The sequence below is a fragment of the Mastigoproctus giganteus genome, chromosome 1 (genome assembly GCF_048544385.1).
Source record: "Mastigoproctus giganteus isolate SK-2022 chromosome 1, ASM4854438v1, whole genome shotgun sequence".
NCBI classification, from domain to species: domain Eukaryota; kingdom Metazoa; phylum Arthropoda; class Arachnida; order Uropygi; family Thelyphonidae; genus Mastigoproctus; species Mastigoproctus giganteus.
The window spans coordinates 215,838,004-215,864,758 of NC_143575.1; the positions used below are offsets into that span (position 1 = coordinate 215,838,004).

General features: G+C 37.5%; 1 protein-coding gene across 1 annotated transcript in view; it reads right to left on the bottom strand.

Moving 5' to 3' along the window:
- LOC150091518 (microcephalin-like) overlaps nucleotides 1–26,755 on the bottom strand; it is a 72,989-nt gene that overhangs the window by 25,692 nt on the left and 20,542 nt on the right. Inside the window, exons 2-3 of the mRNA XM_090384321.1 lie at nucleotides 15,132–15,294; nucleotides 1,686–1,763 (exon numbers count right to left, since the gene is read on the bottom strand). Of these exons, the coding sequence (XP_090240447.1) occupies nucleotides 1,686–1,763; nucleotides 15,132–15,294 (241 nt within the window). The remainder of the gene's footprint in view (nucleotides 1–1,685; nucleotides 1,764–15,131; nucleotides 15,295–26,755) is intronic.

The window sequence follows — 26,755 nt, forward strand, 5'->3', positions numbered from 1 at the left end:
AGCTTACTATCCATTCAAAGCCTTAAACCTGAAACAGATCTCTTTTGTTCCATCATTATATGTTCACATAATGATTTACCTCTGATGAAGTGTTTTTAATAATATAGTAAAAGTTAATTTGAATAATACTGATTGATGTATTCCTTATTTGCATGTCTTCCTTTTCTTTTGGAAACTAGCAATGAAACGTGATCACTGTTTTCTTATATATGAATTAATATAAAAACATTTATATACTTTTTATTTTACTTATGTTACTTTATGTTTACCCATATATAAGTGACATTTTGGTCTGATGTACAAGACAATACATAACTGAATTGAAAATATGTAAAACTTAGTGGCAACATGATGCAAGCTTATACAAAAAAAAAACAACCCATTAGTCCACCCACTTTTCTAATCCTTCTTCAAATTTATTCAAACTACTCACTTCCACATCAGATGGAAACATGTTTCAAATTTTCATATGTGACCTGCAATAATTAATTTAAATTTGTCTCCTTGTACGTGTCATGCAAGAAAAAGTAATTAATTAATTCCCCCTCTGTACCACCAGCATTCAGTTTACTTAATCCATTTAAAGCTTTAAACACTTAAATCAGGTCTTATTAGAGATGCTAGCTTCCAGACACTACAATTTACAGAACTGGAGTCTGTTTTGTAGAAGTATGTTTTTGTATCAAAAGCATCAGGCAAAAAAAAACCCTCTTCCCATTTCACTGAACAATTCATTCCAAATGTTTGTCTAGTTCTGCCTTGAATTTATTTAAGCTATCAACTTCCACAACAACAGATGGAAGTTTGTTCCAGTAATCAACTACCTGCTGCTAAAGGCAAACTTCTGCACATCTAGAAACAGTCTTTCCTCAGTTTGAATATATGCCCCCTCAAGTTTGTAATCTGAGCAAGAGGAAGAATCCCATCAGCACCAAGCCTCCTCAATCCATTCAAGGGCTTATATACCTCAATCAGATCGCCTCGCAGGTGCCTAGTCTCCAGAAGCAGCAATTTGCAGAACTTAAGCCTTTCTTCATAAGCGCACCCCTTTGTTCCCTTCACCAGTCTTGTTGCCCTTCTCTGTACTTGTTCTAGCAACTCTACATCCTTCCTGAAATGAGGCTTCCAGACCTGTATGCAGTACTCAAGGTATGGCCTGACCACTGCCTTATACAAGGGGATAACCACCTCCTTATCCCTGCTCGCAAAATTCCTGTATATCATTGACAAGACCCATGACCTACTCTGGCAGTCTGTCTGTACTGTTCAAAAAACTTCATATCTGACTGCACAATTATTCCCAGGTCTCTCTTTCATTCTCCACTACCCTGAGTGTAACACCACCCAGTTGGTACATTTCTCTGGGGTTACTGCTACCCATATGCAGTACTTTGCATTTGTCAATGTTAAACTTCAGTTGCCACTTCTCAGCCCATCTACCCAAATTTTCCAGATCCTGTTGCAGCAGCATACTGTCATTACTGTTATTAACAACCCTGTCAACCTTTGTATCATCTGCAACTTTGACATTAAGCTTGATATACCTACATCAATATCACTGATATCATTCATGAAAAATTATGATCATTCTTTATTGAACACCCTTCATACACACCTAATGTACCACCAGAACAGGAAGTACTAATTTAATCTGAAAACTCATTGAAAAAAACTTATGCACTTACCTGCACTGCAGGGAAGTAATCAGAAAGCTCAAATGGCTCCTCTTCTACCCAATGACCAGCTTCTAGTGACCGATAAACCTGAAAATTTTAAAAATATTGTTTTTTTTTTAATTTTGGTGTTATAAAGTACCATTCATCTACTCTAAACTTCCTTAGCTTTCCAGTTCAGGAAAGCAGAGCTAATTACATAGAAATTATAATATTAATCAACTGCTCATATATTAAAATGCATCACATTGGAAACCCCAGTTTAAAAACTGGGGATATCGTGCACATTTTCTTATTTTATTGATTACATAGGATGGTATGCTAAAAAGGGGCATTTATAAATATGAATAAGGAAGCTCAAAAAAACCTATTTGTAAATTACACATCACAGCTATGATAGGATTTGCATCTTGTGTTATAGCACAGGTAAAGTGCAGCCTTATGAAAAGGCACTGATCTCTCAAATTGTAAGCTGCACTATTAATAAGTAATACTTTTCTAAAAAGAAAAGGAAAATGTTACTCCTTTATACGCAGGGCCACCCCTTATATGAGTAATAAGTTGATGTTAATCACAGCCAGATGACTTCTAGTTACCATGTCTTAAAAATCTAATATCAAGAGGTGAGTTACTTAAAAAGATGCCCTTGCTATTTTAAATATGAGGTTAATAATAATAATAATAATAATAATGTCATGCTTATTACAGTATATCCTCATTAATTTGATATTGATTATTCAAAATGGAATGTATTTCAAAGTTGCCACCATTCCCCAACAAATGATATAGGATTTTATATGCAAAGTATGGATTATTTGAAACAATGAAATTCAAAGTCTGAACTCCTGTGACTCTGAACAGCCTTGTCTAATTTGAAAAGACAAGAAACCAACTACAGGTAAACATTATTATAACAAAGTTAAATGGGGCTATAACAAAAATTTTTCATTTTTTTTTTTCTATAATTTTATAGGATGGTATGCTTATTTGAGAAATTACATTTTTTTTTTTTTTTTATTTACTAGAAGGGTATTGCTACGTTCAATAAATGAATGAAACTGAATTTTATTTGAATGCATCCCAAGCCTATTGTCTTGCTGTATAGGGCTTAATGTGCAATTTCTGCCAAAAGAACTAATTCTCCTTCTGCACATGTTATGGCTATGTTCACAGCATTTTTTTGCAGCTCACCCTGGCAATGGCAAATTTTTACCAACATCATAACAGACATCTAACCTAACCTAATTTGTTTCTCTATGTGGGACCTTTGTTAAAAAATTTCCAAGGAATACATAACTTTTTATTTTTGATTATAGCTAGCTTTCCCTCTACATGCATTATGGCTGTGTTTCTTGGGCAGATTTTTGCAGCATACTGCACTCATTGGTAATGACTATGTCATTACCAATGAGTTAAATTTTTACCAATGGCATAAAAATACCTGGCTTTTAACTTTTGCTCTTCTATTTTGAGTATTTCCTCCAGACTTTGTTAAAATTTTTCAAGCAATAAAAAACTTTTTAATTTTGATCAGAGCTATTTCACATGAGAAAATCAGAGATTTCATTCTCAATGTCAGTTTCAAAAGAGGCAAATTTTTTTGCCTTTCTAACAAGGCAAACTGCAAATTTTTACAGGCTTTGTTAGAAACCAATGATTACAATTAATAGTCAAATTTTTACTGATGATATAAGGGAAAAAAAAAAAACCTAACTTTTATTCTTCTATGTCGGGTAAAAACCTTGGGCCATTGGCAAAAAAAAAATTTCGAGCAGTACAAGCCCGACATTGCAACCAGAGGTGTTGATTATTCAAAAAGTTAATTGCAGTTTCCTGTGGATGGTATGAATACAGTATGGAAATGAATTTTTAACCATTTCCATTTAATTCAACACCTGTGGTTCAAAAGTGAAAATGGGAAGTGAAAAGAAAACCAACAAAACAAAACAAATAAAAAATAACAGAATTTACTTGATATCATCATGGTTTTTTATTCCTTATTGAACATTCTGCAAAATTAAGTGATTCTAATCACCTTTTTTCAGAACAGCGTTTTTTTTTTTGAAGCACAAAAAACAAACAAACAACAGAATCTGCATAATCACTTTTTTCTTCTGTTGAACCTGCTTGTAGACTAATTTTTATTCATTCAAATTTTTTTTTTCTTTTGGCTGAAAAATGTTCAGCTCATTCAACTATAGTTAATGATCTTTTAAGGGCACAAAAGGTATTACCATTGTACGTGCTGTTGCTTGTGATATTAAGAACAGGTAATCAAAGGATTTACATAACACGTATAGGAAATAATCAATAAAAAAGCCACAAGAGTTAGGCTTACATTTTAAAGTGCTGAACCATGATAGGAGGAAACATGATTAGAGCTTTGTCAATCAATTTGGCCCTGGAGATTTTGTACAAGTCTCGTGAGCATAGTTCCCTCTAATTTGTTTTCCCAATGTGCAGAATGAGTATCACTTTTCACGCTTACTTTACACTGAACACCATACAAAAATAATTATTGATTATAATCATTTATAATAATTATTATGTATGATTCTTATACATGGATTGGAACATCCTTATATGACTCTCCCATACTGATAGTAAGACAGTGCAATCTCTTACTGATGAGAGCTGGAAGGTACATTTGCCTTGAAAAATAATTTCTTTGAATTGTTTGTGCTGTGGTTCTTCCAAGCTTTCCTGCACATATGGTTTGTAACAGATAAAGTATAATTTGTATTCCAGGAATAGAAATATGCAAAACCTTCAAGAGAGTCCTAGACAGGTTGGGACTTGGGTACAGCCATGTTTGGCTGCATCCCAGAATGTAGTGCATGCTTAAATAGAAGTCAAGAATATTTGCTGATGCTACTGAGGAAGGCAGTATTAGGTGGGCCAGAACTTTACCTTGGGGAACACACAGACTAATAGAGTGGGCCAGTAAATCAGAGAGTCTTATAATGGGGGACTTTAATTTCCCAGATATTGACTGGAATTTGTGGGTTGGTCACTCGCACACTAGCAAGGCTTTTGTGGATTTATTGGATGATTGTTTTCTACATCAGCATGTTCGTGAGGCAACAAGAGGGAGCAATACTCTTGATCTGATTATCAGTAGTGATTCTTCATGCATTAAGAACCTGCAGATAAATGAACCACTAGGTGGCAGTGATCACAGTGTGTTGAAGTGGGATTTACTCAAGGAGGTAACTACCATCAGAGGTAAAGGGAAGGGTTTTTGTTTTCGTAAAGGCGACTATGATGGTCTGAGACAGTATTTAAATTCTATACAGTGGGACCAACTGATGATGTTACCAACAGCAAACTCAAAATGGGAAGCATTCAAGGAACTAATCTTGGAGGCTACCAGGCTTTACATACCAACTAAGAAATATTGTTCAAGGTTTAGGCCTAAATGGTTGTCAGATGAACTAATGAGACATGTGGCAGAGAAGAAAAATGCATGGGATACATACAAATTAATGGGTGACATGGAAGCCTATGATAGATATAAGTTGGTCTGTAACCAAGTCACAAAGGAGATTAGGCAGGCAAAGGCAGACTATGAAAAATCCTTGGCAAAGGATGCAAAGAAAAACAGAAAAGAGAAACATCGCTGGACAGTGCAGTGTCGAGTCAGTTTGGTGTGACATAAGCATTGGGAGATCAAAATTGAGAGTAGGAGTGTGCTATAGGCCTAATGACTCTGATGAGTATAATAAGAAACTGTTCGGAGAAATAGAGTGGGCCAGTAAATCAGAGAGTCTTATAATGGGGGATTTTAATTTCACAGATATTGACTGGAATTTGGGGGCTGGTCACTCACACAGTAGCAAGGCTTTTATGGATTTATTGGATGATTGTTTTCTACATCAGCATGTTCGGGAGGCAACTAGAGGGAGTAATACTCTTGATTTGATTATCAGTAGTGATTCTTCATGCATTAAGAATCTGCAGATAAATGAACCACTTGGTGGCAGTGATCACAGTGTGCTGAAGTGGGAGTTACTCAAAGAGGTAACTACCATTAGGGGTAAAGGGAAGGGGTATTGCTTTCGTAAAGGCGACTACAATGGAATGAGACAATATTTAAATTCTATACAGTGGGATCAACTGATGATATTGCCAACAGCAAATTCAAAATGGGAAGCATTCAAAGAACTTATCGTGGAAGCTACTAGGCTTTACATACCAACTAAGAAATATTGTTCAAGGTTTAGGCCTAAATGGTTGTCAGATGAACTAATGAGGCATATGGCAGAGAAGAAAAATGCATGGGATACATACAAATTAACACGTGACACGGACGCCTATGATAGATACAAGTTGATCTGTAACCAAGTTACAAAGGAGGTTAGGCAGGCGAAGGCAGATTACGAGAGATCCTTGGCAAGGGATGCGAAGAAAAACAGCAAAGAGTTCTTTACTTATGTAAACTCTAGAAGGAAGGGGATGAATCAGATTGGTCCACTTGATATCAATGGTTTGACTGTTGATGATCCTGCTCAGATAGCAAACAAACTGAATGAGTATTTGCATCTACATTCACACGTGAGGAATTATTAAGGTTTGAAAATGGCAGAAGGTTATCAAATTGTAGCAAGCTACTTAATGATTTTGTAATAACTGAGAGCAAAGTGGAAGAGAAATTGTTGAAGTTAAAGGTAAGAAAATCACCTGGGATGGATGGGATCTATCCAGTTATATTAAAGGAGGCGGCAAAGCAACTAAGCAAACCCTTAGCCATAATTATGAGAGCATCCTTGGACTCAGGGGAGGTTCCCACGGACTGGAGATGTGCAAATGTATCCCCAATTCACAAAGGGGGATCGAAGGGTGACACGAGTAATTACAGACCAGTTAGTTTAACTTCTGTTCAGGGTAAAATAATGGAGTCGCTGGTTAAAGATGCATTGCAGGATCATCTAGACAAGACTGCAGCAATAATTCAGACACAGCATGGGTTTGTTAAGGGAAAGTCTTGTCTGACAAATTTGATAGGATATTATGATGTGGTTACAAAGGAACTAGATGCGAAAAATACTTTTGATATCATATATTTGGATTTCAGGAAAGCTTTTGACACTGTTGAGCATGGAAGGCTATTGTACAAATTGGAGCAGAATGGTATTAAGGGTAAGTTGCTAACAATGGATAAAAGGATGGTTAAGTGCTAGAAGACAGAGGGTGGTAATCAATGGGTGCTGCTCTTCTTGGACTAATGTTATTAGTGGAGTCCCACAGGGTTCGGTGTTAGGTCCACTGTTCTTTTGTATATTTATCAATGATATTGATGAAGGTATATCAGGCTTAATGTCGAAGTCTGCAGATGATACAAAGGTTGGCAGGGTTGTTAATGACAGTATTAGCAGTGTGCTACTGCAACAGGAGCTAGATAATTTGGGCAGATGGGCTAAGAAGTGGCAACTGAAGTTTAACCTTGACGAATGCAAAGTACTACATATGGGTAGATGTAACCCCAGAGAAACGTACCAACTGTGTGGTACTACACTTAAGGTGGTAGAAAATGAAAAAGACCTGGGAGTAATTGTGCAGGCAGATATGAAGTTTTCTGAGCAATGCAGAGAGGCTGCCAGGGCAGGTCGTGGGGTTTTATCAATCATATATAGGAATTTTGCTAGCAGGGAAAAGGAGGTGATTATCCCTCTGTATAAGGTCAGGCCACGCCTTGAGTACGGCGTACAGGTCTGGAGGCCTCATTTTAGAAAGGATGTAGATTTACTTGAGAGTGTACAGAGAAGGGCAACAAGATTGGTGAGGGGAATGAAGGAATCCCCTTACCAAGAGAGGCTTAAGTACTGCAAATTGCAGTGGCTGGAGACTTGGCACTTGCGCGGTGATCTGATTGATGTGTATAAGGCCTTGAATGGGTTGAGCACGCTGAATTCTGATGGGATCCTTCCACTTGTTCAGATTACGAACCTAAGGGGGCATAAATTCAAATTAAGAAAAGACAGATGTAGAATATATGTGCGGAAATTTGCCTTTAGCCAGCGGGTGGTTAATTGCTGGAACAAACTTCCATCTGTCGTTGTGGAAGTTGATAGGTTGAATAAATTTAAGAAGGAACTGGACAGGCATTTGGAGGGAATGGTGTGATTTTTTTTTTTTGGCTGATGCTGCATAAGCTCATACATCTGCTTTCTTGCATCACATGCCACTACTACTACTACGAACTGTGAGCTGGCAGACATGCACCTAGTGTATGGATTAGCAGAGGGCAATGAACCGGACCACCATTTGTTTGCACGTGTGCATCAAAATTTATGCGATTATGGGTCATTTAGAAATAACATGAGCAATGCGGGCAAGACCACATTCGCCGCGAACTCCCGCCATGGAAGAAAGTGTGTTGAATGTCGTCCAGAATAATCCTACTACCAGTACACGTGCCATTGCCTCTCTCTGCCTTAGGAGTGTCTTGTTGTAGTGTACAGTGTGTCTGGCACAACGATTCCTTACACCCCTTTCATCTCCAAAGGATTCAGTTACTGCTCCCCCAAGATCATCCTGCAGTGTGGCTTTTGCGCAGTGGTTTCTCCAAGAAAGTGTTCAAGACCTGAATTTTCCAGCCTATGTTTTGGTCACGGATGAGGCTTATTTCACTCAGGAAGGCTTATTCAATCGGCACAATGCTCATGTGTGGGCTCATGATAACCCACACGGTGTGCGCGCCCTCATGCGGCACAACATCGCTTCACAATAAATGTGTGGGCAGGTATGGTCGGTGACTTCTTAGTCGGCCCATACCTGTTACCATCTTTGAGCTGGCAGACATGCACCTAGTGTATGGATTAGCAGAGAGCCCACATGGTGTGCACCCCCATGCGGCACATTGCTTTGCAATAAATGTGTGGGCAGGTATGGTCGGTGACCGCTTAGTCGGCCCATACATGTTACCATCCTGCACGAACTCCGCTAAATATCAGATCTTTCTTGAACAAGTTCTACCAGGGTTACTTGACGATGTTCCAGCAAATGTGAGACGCAATATTTGTCTTGTGGCAAGACTCGTCTGTGCTGCTCCTACTGTCACAGAAACTCCAGGTGCGTTTGACCGTGTCCACCAATCCATGCTGCGTCGGTGTTACGCATGCATCATGTCTCATGGTGGAACCTTCGAGCATCTGTTGTAACATCATGAAATGCATCCATCTCATACTCCATTGTTAATATTATGTCAAATAAATGTTTGCCACTAATTACTGTCTTGTGTCATTTCTGCTTCTTGTGCCTCTGCTACTACTTTCTCGTGACATTTCCGGTTATGGGTTTCTATATGATTCACATTCCTTTAGATGTTAGCTTTCTCCCCTAAACGTTTGTACCAATATTTTTGAGGCACTCTGTAAAAATACAAAAAACAACAATGGACCCAACACTGAACCCTGAGGGACTCCATTAATAACATTAGTCCACGATGAGCAGTGTCCATTGATTACCACTCTCTGTCTTCTCCCCCTTAACCACCCCTTTATCCATAGCAGCAATTTGCCTCCAATGCCACACTGCTCCAATTTGTGCAGCAGTTTTCCATGTGCAACAGTATCAAAAGCCTTTCTAATATATAATATATAATATCAAAGTTATTCCCCGCATCCAGTTCTTTTTTGACTGCATCATAGTATCCAATCAAATTGGTCAGGCAAGACTTTCCCTTAACAAAACCATGTTGTGTATTTTTGGATCCCTTCCTGGTTTAGCATTAGTAGAGGCATTTAATGCAAGAAAGCAAGCTTATGCAGCATCAGCCAAAAAAAAAAAAAAAAACACTTCCACTTCACCCCTCTGTTCGTTCAAAATACCTGTCCAGCTGAGCCTTAAACTTATTTAGGCTACCAACTTCCACGACAAGGAATGGAAGTCTGTTCCACCAACCAACCACTCGCTGGCTAAAGGCAAATTTCCGCACGTCTATCTTTCTTTCCTCAATTTGAATTTATGCCCTCTCAGGTGATTATTCTGAGCGAGAGGAAGAATCCCATCAGCATTGAGCATGCTCAAACCATTCAATGCTTTATACACCTCTATCAGATCACCTCGTTGGTGCCTAGTCTCCAGACACTGTAACTTGCAAAACTTAAGCCTTTCTTCATAAGAGCACCCCTTTGTTTCAGTCACTAATCTTGTTGCCCTTCTCTGTACTCGTTCCAGCAGCTCTACATCCTTCTTGAAATGAGGCCTCCAGACCTGTATACAGTACTCTAGGTGTGGCCTGACCATTGCCTTATACAAGGGAATAATCACCTCCTTATCCCTGCTAGAAAAATTCCTATATATCACTGACAATACACCATGAGCTACTCTTGCAGCCCGTCTGCACTGCTCAGAGAACTTCATATCTGCCTGCACAACCACCTCCAGGTCCCTTCCATTCTCTACCACTGTCAGTGTAGTACCACAGAGTTGATACGTTGCTCTGGGGTTGCTGTTTCCCATGTATGGTACTTTACATTTGTCAATGTTAAACTTCATTTGCCACCTCTCAGCCCATCTGCTCAACCTTTCCAGATCCTGTTGCAGCAGCATAGTGTCAGTAGTGTCCTTGACAACCCTGCCTACCTTTGTATCGTCTGCAAACTTCGTCATTAAGCTTGATATACCATCATCAATATCACTTATAAATACAGAAAACAATAATGGACCCAACACTGAGCCCTGAGGGACTCCACTAATAACATTAGTCCACGGCGAGCAGTGTCCATTGATTACCACTCTCTGTCTTCTCCCCCTCAGCCACCCCTTTATCCACAGCAGCAATTTGCCTCCAATGTCACACTGCTCCAATTTGTGCAGCAGTCTTCCATGTGCAACAGTATCAAAAGCCTTTCTAAGATCCAAGTATATAATATCAAAGTTATTCCCTGCATCGAGTTCCTTTGTGACTGCATCACAGTATCCAATCAAATTGGTCAGGCAAGACTTCCCCTTAACAAAACCATGCTGTGTCTGAGCTATAACTGAAGTCTTGTCTAAATGATCCTGCAGTGCTTCTTTAACTAGTGCCTCCATTAATTTTCCTGGAACAGAAGTTAAACTCACAGGTCTATAATTGTTTGTGTCAGCCTCTGATCCTCCTTTGTGAATTGGGGTCACATTTGCACATCTCCAGTCTGTGGGTACCTCCCCTGAGTCCAAGGAAGCTCTCATAATTATGGCTAAGGGTTTGCTTACTTCCTTTGCTGCCTCCTTTAATATAACTGGATAGATCCCATCCACCCCAGGTGCCTTTCTTATGTTTATCTTCAACAGTTTCCCCTCCACTTTACTCTCAGTTATTACAAGATTCTCTAGCTTACTGCTAGAGTTGAATACCCCCCCTGGCTTTCCCCTCGCTAAATAACTCCTCATGTGAGAATGTCGATGCAAATATTCATTTAGTTTGTTAGCTACCTGAGCAGGATCATCAACAGTTGACCCATCAATATCAAGTGGACCAATCTGATTCATCCCCTTCCTTCTAGAGTTTACATAAGTAAAGAACTCTTTGCTTTTATTTTGAGTTCTGTCCTCTATCCACAGATTTAAAGCCTTTTCCATTTTTTCTAATTTAACATCGAGTTACAGAACAAATTTGTGAAGCAATTAGCGCGTTTTCGCGGACACTACGGCAGATATCTTCTTCTTATTTTTGGATTGATCGTACCATTGAATCAGTGATTTTATAATGTTTTGCCACTGAGGAGACACTTTCACCATTAGAAATTTGGTCTAATAACTCAATTTTATTTGCTAATGTCATCACCTTCTTTGATCTTTTCACATTTCCCTTGTTATTCATAGCCATATTTTTGTAAGGGTTAGAAAGAACTTGTCCACAATAAAGTTACTTTCTTCCGTTAACATACTCGAAAAAGTTTCTTATTTCTGTGATTATTTTGTTTTACGCTGCAAAATGGTAGATTTATCACTTTTGTAAGCATATCAATTTATAAATTGATAAATTTATTCAATTTATAAGCATATAAATTAAAAGCAAACGAAGAAACCTTCCATGACAAGCGCATAACACATACTGAACAACGATTAGCGAAAAACATCCACGCTCGCAATTTTGTCACCCCTCTCCCCCCACCCACTGAGCGCTGTTTTGACTGGGAAAGATAATTTTAGCCACGCACATGTTTTTTTATGGCGGAAAATGTTCACGGCGCTTTAAAATTCACATTTTTTTAGGTTTTCATTTTATATTAAATCAGTGACCGCGAATACAGATACCACGAATAGCGGGGGTTTACTGTATAACTCTCTAAAAGGTTGTTTTTATAGTGTAAATTGTATTAGTTACCAATTTAAATTATTAAAATGCACTACACGTTCATCGTTATCATATGTTCTGTTATAATTGTATGAACCAGAGCTGTAATGCTCAATTTTCTGTTATAAGAACCAATTTTGAACGGCTTTGTGATATTTTTCTAAAACACATTTTCTGGAGGTCACAACCATAAAACAATAAAAGAAATTTGCACTTTTCCAGTTTATTGGGCTTTTCTGTTAGCGCAATCTATTATAAACAGGTAGTAAACTCAATCTAATTGCATTAGCAAAAATACCGATAGCTGGAATTGTGTGGTTTTTATGTTATTATGGTGAAATATGTTTTCCCCTTTACTGAAATCTTTGATAGTATAAAAAACATAAATAAATTTTCAGAATCTTCTCTTCATTCCCTTTTTTTAAGCTTCGTAAACTTGTTACTCCACGCAAATCATGTTAGTTGCAATTTGTGCGTTCCATTAAAAAAGGCTGATGCATGCTAATGAAATTTATGAAGAAAAGGGAAGATTATCTTGGAAACATATGCCTCTTGAAGCATTTCTGAAGAAGACGACTCCTTGTGCAACAAACCAATGAGTGCCGAACCAATAGTGGGTGATCAACGAGTGTGCATTTAGTCGATGGTGATGATGAGAATAAACATTCTTTAATATTTGTAAGTCACAAGTAATTTCTTTATTATTATAATTTGTTTGATTTTACAAGCTATGTTTTAATTTATTTGGGTAAATCAATCATTGTTTAAACAAACTAATTAGTTAACTAATTTCATTGTTGAGAACGTAACCCCTATTTTTTTACATTATGTCTATGGGTAATAAATTCCTGCTTTACGAGTGCAAGCTAGGAATGAATTAATTCGTAAAGTCAGGAACTACCTGTATTCATCTTTCTTACAAGGGTTGGTTCCCCACACTTTTTTGTTATTTACAGAAAACTGCATGTGTAATGAACTAAATGAAATTACTAATGATAAAGACAATGATCCCACACATCTGTGTATGCAACTAAAAATATATTCCACAGTTATCCATGAGCTATGGAAGGCAGAAAAGGGTAATGCCATTCTGTACAGGAAGATCCATCAATCCTTCCTTGGTGACCCTGTGATACCACTGACTATCTGAAAATGTTTAGACTATAGTGGATTTTACAGATTATATAATAGGATTAAGAGCTACAGAACTAAAAGTTTTCAAGAGCTATTAACAACTATTATCAGAGTAAGTGCTGTGCTATTAAAATGAGGATGAATTCATCAATTGACAAAGTACCCTGAAAGAAATACATGAGGAAAATGAAATTAAAATTAAACTAAAAATACAATAACTAGATAAGTACATTAATTAATCAATATTATTACATGAGATAAACAAAATTCAGCTGGAATAAATTAAATTGAATAATTAACTAATAATATTAGATTAAAGCACTCAGACTAATGTGTTTCACAACATATTTTATATGCATTAATTAAAAATTGATACTTTCAATCCTATACTGTATTTCTAGTGATATGCTTTCCCTTTTATATCCATATCTACATTCGATTTTTTGGTCTTAAAAATAAAATAAATAAATAAAAATACTAGGAGTTGATACCACCTATCAACAAATTATATATAAGTACTGAACTCACTAACTTACACTGTACATCATACAAAATATTACTAAGCTGACTAAAATTGTAATCCACTAAAACTGTTATAAACAGAAACTAGAGGAATTGATTTTTAGGCCACAATTAAAATATTAGGCTAAGGTAAAGAAAGCCAACACAAGAAACGTCAGATAACCTGAAGTGGAAAATTATCCCGACACAGGACTCTAGTGCTGCTCGCTCAGCAAACAGACGGTAGGTGTTATCGGTCTGGAGCTGAAATCGAGAAGTATATATTGATTGACAGGTATGTGTGGCAAACAATGAAATGATTGGTAGTGGGCACGACAGAGGACAAGCTACTGTGTAGTCATTGGTTGGCATTATAATGTGTATTTATGAGTAAAGAACAGTGAAATAGTTTTGTAATGAACAGTAAACAGGTAATAGCAGCGATGAATCTTTTAAAGATGGAAGAAATTTGTAAGGAAAATAAAATGTTGGTTGATTTTTTGATGAAAACTAAATTAATAAAAGTTTCATTCTGTTCGTTTTTATGTTGTTCATTATGTTTTTTTCTCATTAATAAAAGCAGATTTTTTGAGTTCATGAGTGTTTTTACTATACTGTTGATTTCGTTTTGGTTACGAAAAAAGGAAAGGTTTCTTTATTTTTCATTATATTTCGTAACCTGACCTTAAATGGTAGGTTAGGAAAATAGAAATGGTTTCCTTATATTTAGTGACCTAACCTTAAACGTTAGGTTAGGAAATAATATAAGAAAAGAAAGATTCTATATATATATATATATATATATATAGTGAATAGCTGTTGAGGTGTTCAATGACATTATGATACGTGTGTATCCGCACGAGTGTCTTTAAAAATAAAAGTACATTAATAAAAAAAATAATATTTTGTTAATAAACAATTTATGTGCTAGTCCACATGATTCTAAAGAAAAAAGGTTAGGTTACCCCCTCCATTTCGGGCGGGGGTAACCTAACCTCCCATGGGATTCAAGTGGAGGTAACCTGACCTTTTTATCACCATTATGGAAAGTATTCATTAGGGCAAGTTACCATTAGTGCTTCTGAGTGCTACTAAAATGATACTAACCCAAAGTTACCGTGTGTTGTGTTCGTGCACCAATCAGCACATCGTTTGCTATGCCTACCTGTCAATCAATATATCGTTCTCGACTTTGCTCCAGACCGATAACACCTACCGTCTGTTTACCGAGCGAGCAGGGTTAAAGTGCCGTATTGGGAAACTAATTATCCACGTAAGTTATCCGACGCTTGTCGTCGTTCTCGTGTTGGCTTTCTTTACCTTTGCCAAAAATTACACTAAATATCTTTTGGTCCCTAGCTGAATCTATGCCATGAGAAATTCAAGCTGTAATTTATCTATATGAAACAGCTACAAGATAATGAGGATATACAACTTGGTTTTTAATGTTTTGAGTGTAATTATAAAACTTCCCTGAGATACAATGAAATTGAAAATATTTATAAAAAATACTGTCTGAATTAATAATCACTGTGACTTACCCAATCTGATGAGAGAATCCAAATACCTCTAACCAAAGCTAAAAGGATATTGATGGTTCTTTTCTTCTCACCACACACTACGTGGGTAGTGGTTTCCACAACTGTAGTAGAAATTGTAAATCCACCTAGTGCTTTCACGGTAGAGAAAAGGGTTTGCTTTTCACTGGAATATAATAAACACAGATTATAAATATATGAGAAACAGTCTTACAAATACAGTTAATGTTCAATCAAGTTTCAATATATATGATGTTAACAGCAGACTGTACCATGTGGAATCACATGGATTAAAATGTATATTATAGAGAATTCTGTATCACAATTTCATGCCATTGCCATTCATTATTATTATTATAATATTTATAGAGAATCCAACTGAATAAATGGCAAAAGCAAACTACACGCTTGGAGACGCATCAAATGTCACTTAAATTTCAGTGTTGTTCAACTACTGTGGTTGTATATAATGGCATGGAAAAGTTTCTTTGTTTGTTTATCTACAATTCAATTTGTTTGTTTATGATTCATCTTCATCATCATCATCATCAGCCATTTTCAATCCACTGCAGGATGAAGGCCTCTCCAGCAACTTTCCAGTTTCTTCTGTTTTGTGCAATGGCCATCCATTTACTACCCACAAACTCATGAATTTCATCTGTCCATCTCCATTGTTATTAGCATTAGCATTAGTAGAGGCATTTGATGCAAGAAAGCAAGCTTATGCAGCATCAGCCAAAAAAAAAAAAAAAAACCCACTTCCACTTCACCCTTCTGTTCGTTCAAAATACCTGTCCAGCTGAGCCTTAAACTTATTTAGGCTATCAACCTCCACCACAAGGGATGGAAGTCTGTTCCACCAACCAACCACCCGCTGGCTAAAGGCAAATTTCCGCACGTCTATCCTACATCTGTCTTTCCTCAATTTGAATTTATGCCCTCTCAGGTGATTTTTCTGAGCTAGAGGAAGAATCCCATCAGCATTGAGCATGCTTAAACCATTCAAGGCTTTATACACCTCTATCAGATCACCTCGCTGGTGCCTAGTCTCCAGACACTGTAATTTGCAAAACTTAAGCCTTTCTTCGTAAGAGCACCCCTTTGTTCCATTCACTAATCTTGTTGCCCTTCTCTGTACTCGTTCCAGCATCTCTACATCCTTCTTGAAATGAGGCCTCCAGACCTGTATACAGTACTCTAGGTGTGGCCTGACCATCGCCTTATACAATGGAATAATCACCTCCTTATCGCTGCTGAAAAAATTCCTGTATATCATTGATAATACTCCATGAGCTACTCTTGCAGCCCATCTGCACTGCTCAGAGAACTTCATATCTGCCTGCACAACCACCCCCAAGTCCCTTTCATTCTCTACCACTGTCAGTGTAGTACCACAGAGTTGATACGTTGCTCTGGGGTTGCTGTTTCCCATGTGTAGTACTTTACATTTGTCAATGTTAAACTTCATTTGCCACCTCTCAGCCCATCTGCTCAACCTTTCCAGATCCTGTTGCAGCAGCATAGTGTCAGTGGTGTCCTTGACAACCCTGCCAACCTTTGTATCGTCTGCAAACTTGGACATTAAGCCCGATATACCATCATCAATATCATTTATAAATACAGAAAACAATAATGGACCCAACACTGAGCCCTGAGGGACTCCACTAATAACATCAGTCCACGATGAGCAGTGTCCATTGATTACCACTCTCTGTCTTCTCCCCCTCAACCACCCCTTTATCCATAGCAGCAATTTGCCTCCAATGTCACACTGCTCCAATTTGTGTAGCAGTCTTCCATGTGCAACAGTATCAAAAGCCTTTCTAAGATCCAAGTATATAATATCAAAGTTATTCCCTACATCCAGTTCTTTGTGACTGCATCACAGTATCCAATCAAGTTGGTCAGGCAAGACTTCCCCTTAACAAAACCATGCTGTGTCTGAGCTATAACTGAAGTCTTGTCTAAATGATCCTGCAGTGCTTCTTTAACCAGTGCCTCCATTAATTTTCCTGGAACAGAAGTTAAGCTCACAGGTCTATAATTACTTGTGTCAGCCTTTGATCCTCCTTTGTGAATTGGGGTCACATTTGCACATTTCCAGTCTATGGGTACCTCCCCTGAGTCCAAGGAAGCTCTCATAATTATGGCTAAGGGTTTGCTTACTTCCTTTGCTGCCTCCTTTAATATAACTGGATAGATCCCATCCACCCCGGGTGCCTTTCTTGTGTTTATCTTCAACAGTTTCTCCTCCACTTTACTCCCAGTTATTTCAAGATTCTGTAGCTTACTGCTAGAGTTGAATACACCTCTGGCATTCCCCTCGCTGAATAACTCCTCATGTGTGAATGTCGATGCAAAATATTCATTTAGTTTGTTAGCTACCTGAGCAGGATCATCAACAGTTGACCCATCAATATCAAGTGGACCAATCTGATTCATCCCCTTCCTTCTAGAGTTTACATAAGTAAAGAACTCTTTGCTGTTTTTCTTTGCATCCCTTGCCAAGGATTTCTCGTAATCTGCCTTCGCCTGCCTAACCTCCTTTGTAACTTGGTTGCATATCAACTTGTATCTATCATAGGCTTCTGTGTCATGTGTTAATTTGTATGTATCCCATGCATTTTTCTTCTCTGCCATATGCCTCATTAGTTCATCTGACATCCATTTTGGCCTAAACCTTGAACAATATTTCTTAGTTGGTATGTAAAGCCTAGTAGCTTCCAAGATAAGTTCTTTGAATGCTTCCCATTTTGAATTTGCTGTTGGTAACATCATCAGTTGGTCCCACTGTATAGAATTTAAATACTGTCTCAGTCCATCGTAGTCGCCTTTACGGAAGCAATAACCCTTCCCTTTACCCCTAATGGTAGTTACCTCTTTGAGTAAATCCCACTTCAGCACACTGTGATCACTGCCACCTAGTGGTTCATTTATCTGCAGATTCTTAATGCATGAAGAATCACTGCTGATAATCAAATCAAGAATATTACTCCCTCTAGTTGCCTCCCGAATATGCTGATGTAGAAAACAATCATCCAATAAATCCACAAAAGCCCTGCTAGTGTGTGAGTAACCAGCCCCCAAATTCCAGTCAATGTCTGGGAAATTAAAATCTCCCATTATAAGACACTCTGATTTACTGGCCCACTCTATTTCCCTGTACAGTTCCTTATTATACTCATCAGAGTCATTAGGCCTATAGCACACTCCTACTCTCAATTTTGACCTCTCAATGTTTATGTCACACCAAACTGACTCCACACTGCACTGTCCAGCGATGTCGACTGGCTTCACTTCCTTGGTTTTTATGTGTTTCTTAACTATTAGCATAACCCCTCCCCCCTTCCTATCCTGTCTATCCTTTCTGTAGACGTTGTACTCCCCAAATTGCAGTTCTGCATCCCTTATATCTGTGTGACACCACGTCTCTGATATCCCAACAATATCTGCCTTCGATGTTTTGAGCAATACCTCAAATTCATCAAATTTATTTACTAAACTCCTAGCATTGGTGTACACGCAAGTATACCTGCAGCTGTTTCTATTCTTAGCTACCCTAACACAACCCATGTGTTTACTTGTACCGCAATGGCTCCCAGCAGTCTCTGAAATACCATGCATCTTGTTTTTCATTCTTCTGCTCATTCTAATAGAAGCAGTGCAAGAATCTCTTTCACCTCTGCCAGTGGCTACTGTCAATCTATTGGTCTTTGTCTCCCCCCAAGCTAGCAGTTTTCCGACCCACCTAACACTGCCTCGATAGCATCAGCAAATATTCTTGCACCCTTTCTATTTAAGTGTATCCCATCCAGTTATCTTCCAGGTTTTCTCTTAGCTCCTCTTGGGTACCATTCTGTTATTTTCTTAGTCCATCTGTCATCATGTCTTCGAGCTATGTGTCCTGCCCAAGACCATTTTAGTTCTTTAGTTTTGATAAGAATGTCCTTTACTTGAGTTTGCTGCCTAATCCATGTGTTTCTCTTCTTATCTAACAGTCTGATTCCCAATATAATTTGTTCCATACTTCGCTGTGTAGTTCTCAGCTTCTCTTCCATTGTTTTGGTGAGTACCCAAGTTTCACTTCCATAAGTCATGGTGGGGAGTATACATTGGTTCATTATTTTACATTTCAGACAAATCGAAATATTGCTCTTCAGTATGTGACTATATTTCCTGAATGCTATCCATCCAAAATTTATTCTTCTCTTGACTTCCAGCCATTTATCATTATTAGAACTAATGATTTGTCCCAGATAAGTATATGACTCCACCTTTTCAATTACTGCTCCTTCAATCATTATATCCCTTTCTGTGGCATACTTGTTCATTACTTTTGTTTTAGCCATATTCATCTTTAGTCCAAAATCCTTACTAACTGTGCATAACTGATTAAGATTTTCCTCTAATTCTTTGGGATCGTGGCTTATGACCACAACGTCATCTGCAAATCGTAAATGGTTTAGGTACTCTCCATTCACATTGACTCCTTTCTGCGACTAGTCTAATTTTCTGAAAGCTTCCTCAAGGGCAACAGTAAACAACTTCAGAGATATTGTGTCTCCTTGTCGAACTCCTTTCTCAATTTTAAATTTACTAGTGTCTTTGTCTAGTCTAATAAAGGAGGTAGCATTCTCATATATTTTCTTCAAAATCATAATATATGGGGTACCTGTGCCTTGTCTTTCTAGTGCCCGAAACATTGCCTTATGCTGTTATCCACAAATGCCAGGCATAATGGAGAAAGCAAATATTCATTTGCTTTCTCCATTAGCTGTGACATTACGTGAAGGTGATCCATAGTTGAGAATCCTGTCCTAAAGCCAGCTTGCTCTTTCGGTTGATTCTCATCAAGTATTCTTTCTAATCTGTTAGTAATGATCCTTGTGAACAACTTGTAGATGTGGGATAACAAGCTAATTGGTCTATAATTTCCAATTTCCGATTTATCTTTTTTCTTATGCAGTAAAACTATGATTGCATTATTCCACTCCTTAGACTATGCATTTTATGAAGAGTCTTGCCAGTTTTTGTGTCATGTCTCCCAATTTTAACAACTCTACAGTAACTTCAACTTCTCCGAGGGCTTTCTGATTATTCATTTTCTTCAACGCATGTTCTTCTTCATCAGGAAGGATATCAGGTATGTTGTATGTGTTATAACTTGCGATCCATCTTCCCCACTGCTGGCATCACTCCCTTGCTCCTTGTATAACTCTTTATAGTAGTCTTCTGCTATTTGAATTATGCCTTCTCTGCTATTCATAAGTATACCATCGCTGTTCTTCAATTTCAGTATTATTTGACTTTCTGTATTACTGCTCATGGCTACTGATTTAAATCCTTTATTTTCCCTTAATGCTTGTTCTACTTTTCTTGTGTTAAATTTTTTATGTCCTCTCTGAGTCTCTTTCTAATTGCTTTGCATTACTCAGTATACTCAATTTTCTCCCTGTCAGTGTTTTTTGACTGATTTTTTCTTCTTTGGATTTCTTTTTACCTAAAGGTTTCTTAGGCTTTATCACTTTCAGAAAGTTGTATTATTCCTTGTCGATATCTTGGTCCTGAGCAGTCTACAGAAGCTCAAACTAGTTCTTAAGTTCCAGTACATACTGCTTTTTCTCCTCTTCTGTTATCTGAAAGACCTTTGTATTATTTACTCGAGTCAGTTTTTTCCTTTCTTTTCTTACATCTATATCAAGAATGCATCTTACCATTCTGTGATCACTTCCAACATTTACCTTGTTCAGGATAGTAACATCATTCACGATATATCTACTGTTAGTGAGGATGAAGTCGATTTCATTAGTTGTTAATCCATTTGGGCTCTTCCATGTCCACTTTCTGTTCACCCTTTTCTTGAAAAAAGTGTTCATTACTGACATTCCTTGAGATTCTGCAAATTCCACAAGTCTTTCACCTCTTTCATTTCTTTCACCAATTTAAAAATTTCCTATAGTTCCTCTTTCTGCACTGTTTTGTCTCTTTCCTGCTTTACCTGGAAGTAGCCAAAAGAGGCTTGTATTATATACTTAAAAAGGGGTATACTCACAGAATTTCTGGGGATAGCCCTTGATACAGCCAACACAACACCTTCAATGCTGAAAGAAAAAGAATAACTACAAAGCTCCATGAGCAAAGGCAAACAAAATGGGAACAGGAATAGAGGTTTAGTTACCAAAAGGTTTTTGCCACAGGTAGCAATGGTCAGCCCAAAGCTGCCTAAGTAGTAATGCCCTTGGACTTTTTACAACATTCATATTAAAAAAAAAAAATTCTGTTTATACTCCGGCACAACAACCAAGTCAGTAGAGTTTACAATAAATTGTCAATACAAATATTTATCATATTTAGTAGTCACGGTGTTGAACCTCGGTCCACTCAAGGAATGCATGCTATGCACTCTCGCTCCTGACCTGGTCACGGCTCCCCAAAGGCAAAACTAACCTCCTTAGGGATGACTAATGACCCAAATTGCACCTGTGGTGAGAGTGGACTGGGCACACATTCTATATGAATGTATAATTTATGACATCCCCAGAACACAGCTAATAGCACAGATTGGCCCCCTTCCAAGGGAAGAAGAACGTCTATTCATTATAGAAGAGGAATATTATAAAGCCTTTACAACCTTCACACAGAAAGTATTTGAAATGCACAGAACTATCCAAAGAATAGCAATTCGGCCCCCAGCAATTAAACAATAATCAATTGTTAAAATTGCTCACATCTCCCACGACGCCCAGACAATGACCCAATAAATGTCAGGACAGCAGTATTCTGTGCCCTTAGAGAAAACTGACATGACAAAACTGGATTGATCTGGGTACTCCCCCAAGGACTACCCTACCATGTGTAGGAACCTGGGGCTCCATACCAAATAAGTAACCTTGTGGGGGGGGATGTACAGGCAGCCAGGTAAGCAGATTAGCTGAAAAATATCAGTAAGCTGATATTTTTCAATTATTTTTATTATTTCAATTAATGTTTTTTAGCAAGGGAATGCAATGTAGAATGAAAGAAGAATGAAAGACAGAATGAATAGGCTGGTCACTGAGTGAAAGACTGAAGTAGGAATTATGGTAAAAGGGAATAAATGTCAGTTTTGGTGAAAGAGTGACCCAGCACGAGAGAAACAAAGTGAATGAGTGGAAGAGCAAATGTAATTGGCTGAAAGAATACAAAGTTAATAATAACTTACACTACTTTATATATAGTAACAACATAAACACTATCACTGCATTTCCCCATGGCCTGCACCACAACTGAAGAATAACAGTAAGTTGAGGTGCCCAGAGAGTGCAGTGCAGACAGCAAGAGTCAAACAAATGAAATGAAAGCCATAATAAAGAATGAGTGTATGAGGGGGAAAAAAAAAAAAAAACCATAAATGTTACAGTTAAGTACACACTAACCCTAGTTTTAATCTTTTATTTTCTTTCTTATTAGCATTTAAATTACATTACATACAATTGCCCCCCCCCCTTTGTGCACTGAAGACTTTCAGCACACTATTTGGAGACCTGACTAATGTCTGTTAGACATACTCATATTTTTTGTTAAAATATGCAGATGCAATAGTAGTTATACGAATGACTAAAAAAAGAAAGCCAACACTGTTCAGACGACTCTGTTCAAATATTTCCATAACAAATAGTTTCTTCATTGTGTATTTTATGCCACAGGTTCCCAATTTTCTTGGATCATGGTACCTTTAGCATCTCAGTAATTTTTTTATAGTGCCCTTAGGCCAAAAGAAATACCTAACAGTTCCATTTATTAAGTAGTTAGGTCCAAACAACTTAATAAGTAATGTTAAAACTGTGAACTACCTCAAGCTAGCAGTTCGTGCGGTGTTAGACAGATGTCGAGTATCGTCATGTTTCATTCCGCAGCTCACAGTTTGGGAACTGCTGTTTTAAGAAATACACATTTAATTCTATAATTATTTTCATTATCTTTTACATGGTATACAGTTAAAAAGTTATTTAAAAGATATTTTTAAAATTCTTTATGGAGATTCCTGAAGCAGTTACGTTTATTAAGTAGTTAGGTCCAAACAACTTAATAAGTAATGTTGAAACTGTGAACTACGTCAAGCTAGTAGTTCGTGCGGTGTTAGCCAGGTGTCGATTATCATTGTGTTTCCCTCAAAAATTTAAAGTATTCCGCTGCGCACAGTTTGGGAATCGCTGTTTTATGAAATAAACATTTAATTCTATAATTATTTTCATTATCTTTTACATGGTATACAGTTAAAAAGTTATTTAAAAAGATATATTTAAATTCTTTATGGACATTCCTGAAGGTCAAGGACCAATTTTAATTTTTCCTATTGATTATTATATTCGATTAATGCATTTCTGTTTTGCATTCGCAGGACGAATTAATCGAGGCCAGCCTGTAATAGCATTATGAATAAGTCAGTTGTCTGTCATGCCTCTCAAATCGAATTTTGTTGTCATTGTTATAGGTGACATTTGGAGGTTTCTGTGTAGTTCTATAGCAGTATAATCATTATTAGAAGAGGCCTATAAACTATAATTTATAGCAATACAAAGGTGTTTTAATAACTTAACTTTATCATGTAGTACTTCATATAGAACATTAATATTTGCAGAGCATCTATATTGGTGATTTGGCACAGTATCACAAACACTAGTGTAGTGCAGTAGTTTCAAAACTACTGAGATCTACGGAACCTTTCAAAAATCAAAAAAAAGTTTACGGACCCGTTCAAAAATCAGAAAAATTTGCAGACCCCTGTGTGTATATATACAGGTCGACTATCACTAATCCAGTTCCACCGCTAATTCAGATATAATTTCAAATTTCCCGGGTTGGCGCACCGACCGGCCGCTATTGCTTTGGTGGCATTGGTTGCAGCATCAGCTGTTGGCGTAAACTCATCGGCACGAAAACACTGGCAAAGCATTCCCACTTGTTTTTCTGCATTTATTATTATATAGTATCGGTGTAAATACACCACAGTTAACTCATAAACTTGAACTACGTATGTAGCATTGAGGGCATCGTTTTAATTGTATCTTATATTGTGGTTGCCTTCACAACGAGATAGCCGCTATTGCATTACTTCATATAAATAATGCTTCTCTAGTAGAGAAGACTACTGTTATTTATTTTCAGCAGTAACCACCACCCAGATGATCATTTTGAAGCTATTGGGCTTCATCATCATCAGTGGGCAGGCAGGTACCCAGGTAATACAACAAGCCATCACAGTTGCGAAGTTATATCCACAATATGAGAGATGCCAAAAGGGTGTGGTGGTAATGTATTTTGAAAATGAAGTGCACAAGGCATAATCCTTATGGTTTTTGATAATGAACTATATAGTATCGGTGTAAATACACCATAGTTAACTCATAAACTTAAACTATGTATGTAGCGTAGAGGGGCATCGTTTTAATTGTATCTCATATTGTGGTTTGTTTTTTGGTTTTTAGGAGCATTAGCAACTAAGGCCATATTGCTCCGGGATATGCGGTTGTCATTCTCCGAACCTTTCCGTATCCTCCATATTTGGTGGTGATGGGCTCGAACCCCGGTCTAATCAAGAAGCGTGTGCTACGCACTGCTGCTCCATCCCACCTGGCTACAGAGGCGCCCATATTGTGGTACAATGCCCTTAAAACGATGTCCTCTACGCTACATGCATAGTTCAAGTTTATGGGTTAACTATGGTGTATTTACACCGATACTATATAGTTAATTATCAAAATCCATAAGGATTAAGCCCTGTGCATTTCATTTTCAAAATACATTACCACCACACCCTTTTGGCATCTCTCACACTGTGGATATAACTTCGCAACTGTGACGGCTTGTTGTATTACCTGGGTACCTGCCCATCCACTGATGAAGCCCAATAGCTTTGAAACGATTGTCTAGAGGCTAGTTTGTGAAATGTTTCGTTCAGATGTGTTCTACTCGTTCTGCAGGTTGAGGAAAGTGCCCGATCGTATCAAGAGGTTAGCGGCGGTCTTTTCAGCTGAGGTAACCCCCTTGTGGGGAATCTCCATTAGGAGGGTAGTAAGTGATTGGATTTTCTTTTGTTTTACATTTCTTTGAAATTTATTTCTGCCAAGTTAGGTATTTTATTTTTTTTCGTTTTGCTGGTGTCAGGCAGGACACGGGATTTTTAACTACAGTGAAACTTCACTTTAATGGACAGCCATGGGGAACGAAAATGTGTCCGTTAGAGAGAAGTGTCCGCTAACAAGATGTCTGAGGGAGAAAAAAAAAAAAAACAGAAAGAAAGAAAGAAAAATCGTTAAACGTTTAATGTAAAATTAAATTAAATTATATACGGATTTTGCACAATATTTTTGTAAATAATATACATACAATTCTGCTATGCATATTATGACTTTATCTTAAGAAAAATACATAACAGTAATCACTTATTTTCTTCTGCACCTTCTTCCGGCTGATAATTTTGTTTTCAACATTTGTTTGGAGTGAAGAAACCATCGAAAGTCCTCCAGTATCTTCTTCTGTGGCGAAAAACATTTTTAAACGATTGATTTGTATGAGCGCTTCTTCTATTTTCATTGGTGGTTCGTCGTTAATATGTTCTTCGACAGAATGACCTCTTTCCATTTCTTCATCCTCATGAGGAACTTCTTGAAAAATATCGATGATAATGTCGTTGATATCTAGAGCACCATCTTCTGTAGTGAGGTTCGAGTCTATATCTTTGTAGCCAGGGTCACTTGTAGCGGAAGTATCGTACATTATCAATAGATGTTGAAGTTCTTGTTCTTCTTGGTGCTCCACATTGCTGTTCACAACTTCAATTTTGCGTTTGAGAAGCCAGACTTTACAAAACAGTTCACGGCAGTTTGTTTTCTAATTGCGTTTACTGAAGAGGAAATCCATTGAATCGCATCTAGGATGCTGAGTTTCTTTGCAAGGTCACTCGCACATGTTACATCGTTCATGTTTGCAATGAAATGTCTTAAAACACATTTTCTGTAGTGAAGTTTAAAATTTTTTTATTATCCCTTGATCCAAGGGCTGACACTCTGCAGATGTGTTTGGTGGCAGAAAAATGATTTGAATGTTGGACAATTCAATGTGCGGGTGAGATCCAGCATTATCCATGAAAAGAATAATTTTTCTGTTTTGACGAATCATGTTTTGGTTAAAGTGACTTATCCATTCGCTCATGATATCTTGTGTCATCCACGCTTTTTTATTAGACTTCCAGTCAATATCCAAAAGATTCAACTTTATGCCCTTGAAACAACGAGGATTTTGTGGGTTTCCTATAACAAGAGGTTGTTCAAAGTCTCCCAGCATATTTGTACACAATAGTACAGTCAAGTTTCCTTAGAAATTTTTCCGCCCTGGCACTTTTCGTTTTTTAGACTCATTGTTTTTTCAGGAAGAGCTTTAAAAAAACAACCCTATTTCGTCACAGTTGTAAATATCCTTAGCTTCAAAATCACGACATAAATCTTCCAATTTGACGGTCCACTCTGTTACAACCCCAGTATCAACAGATCCACCTTCACCACTTCGGTTTTCCAAGAAATTTTATGCCGAGTTTTGAACTTGTCTAGCCATCCTACAGAAGCTTTGAACTCATTTACTCCCATAGA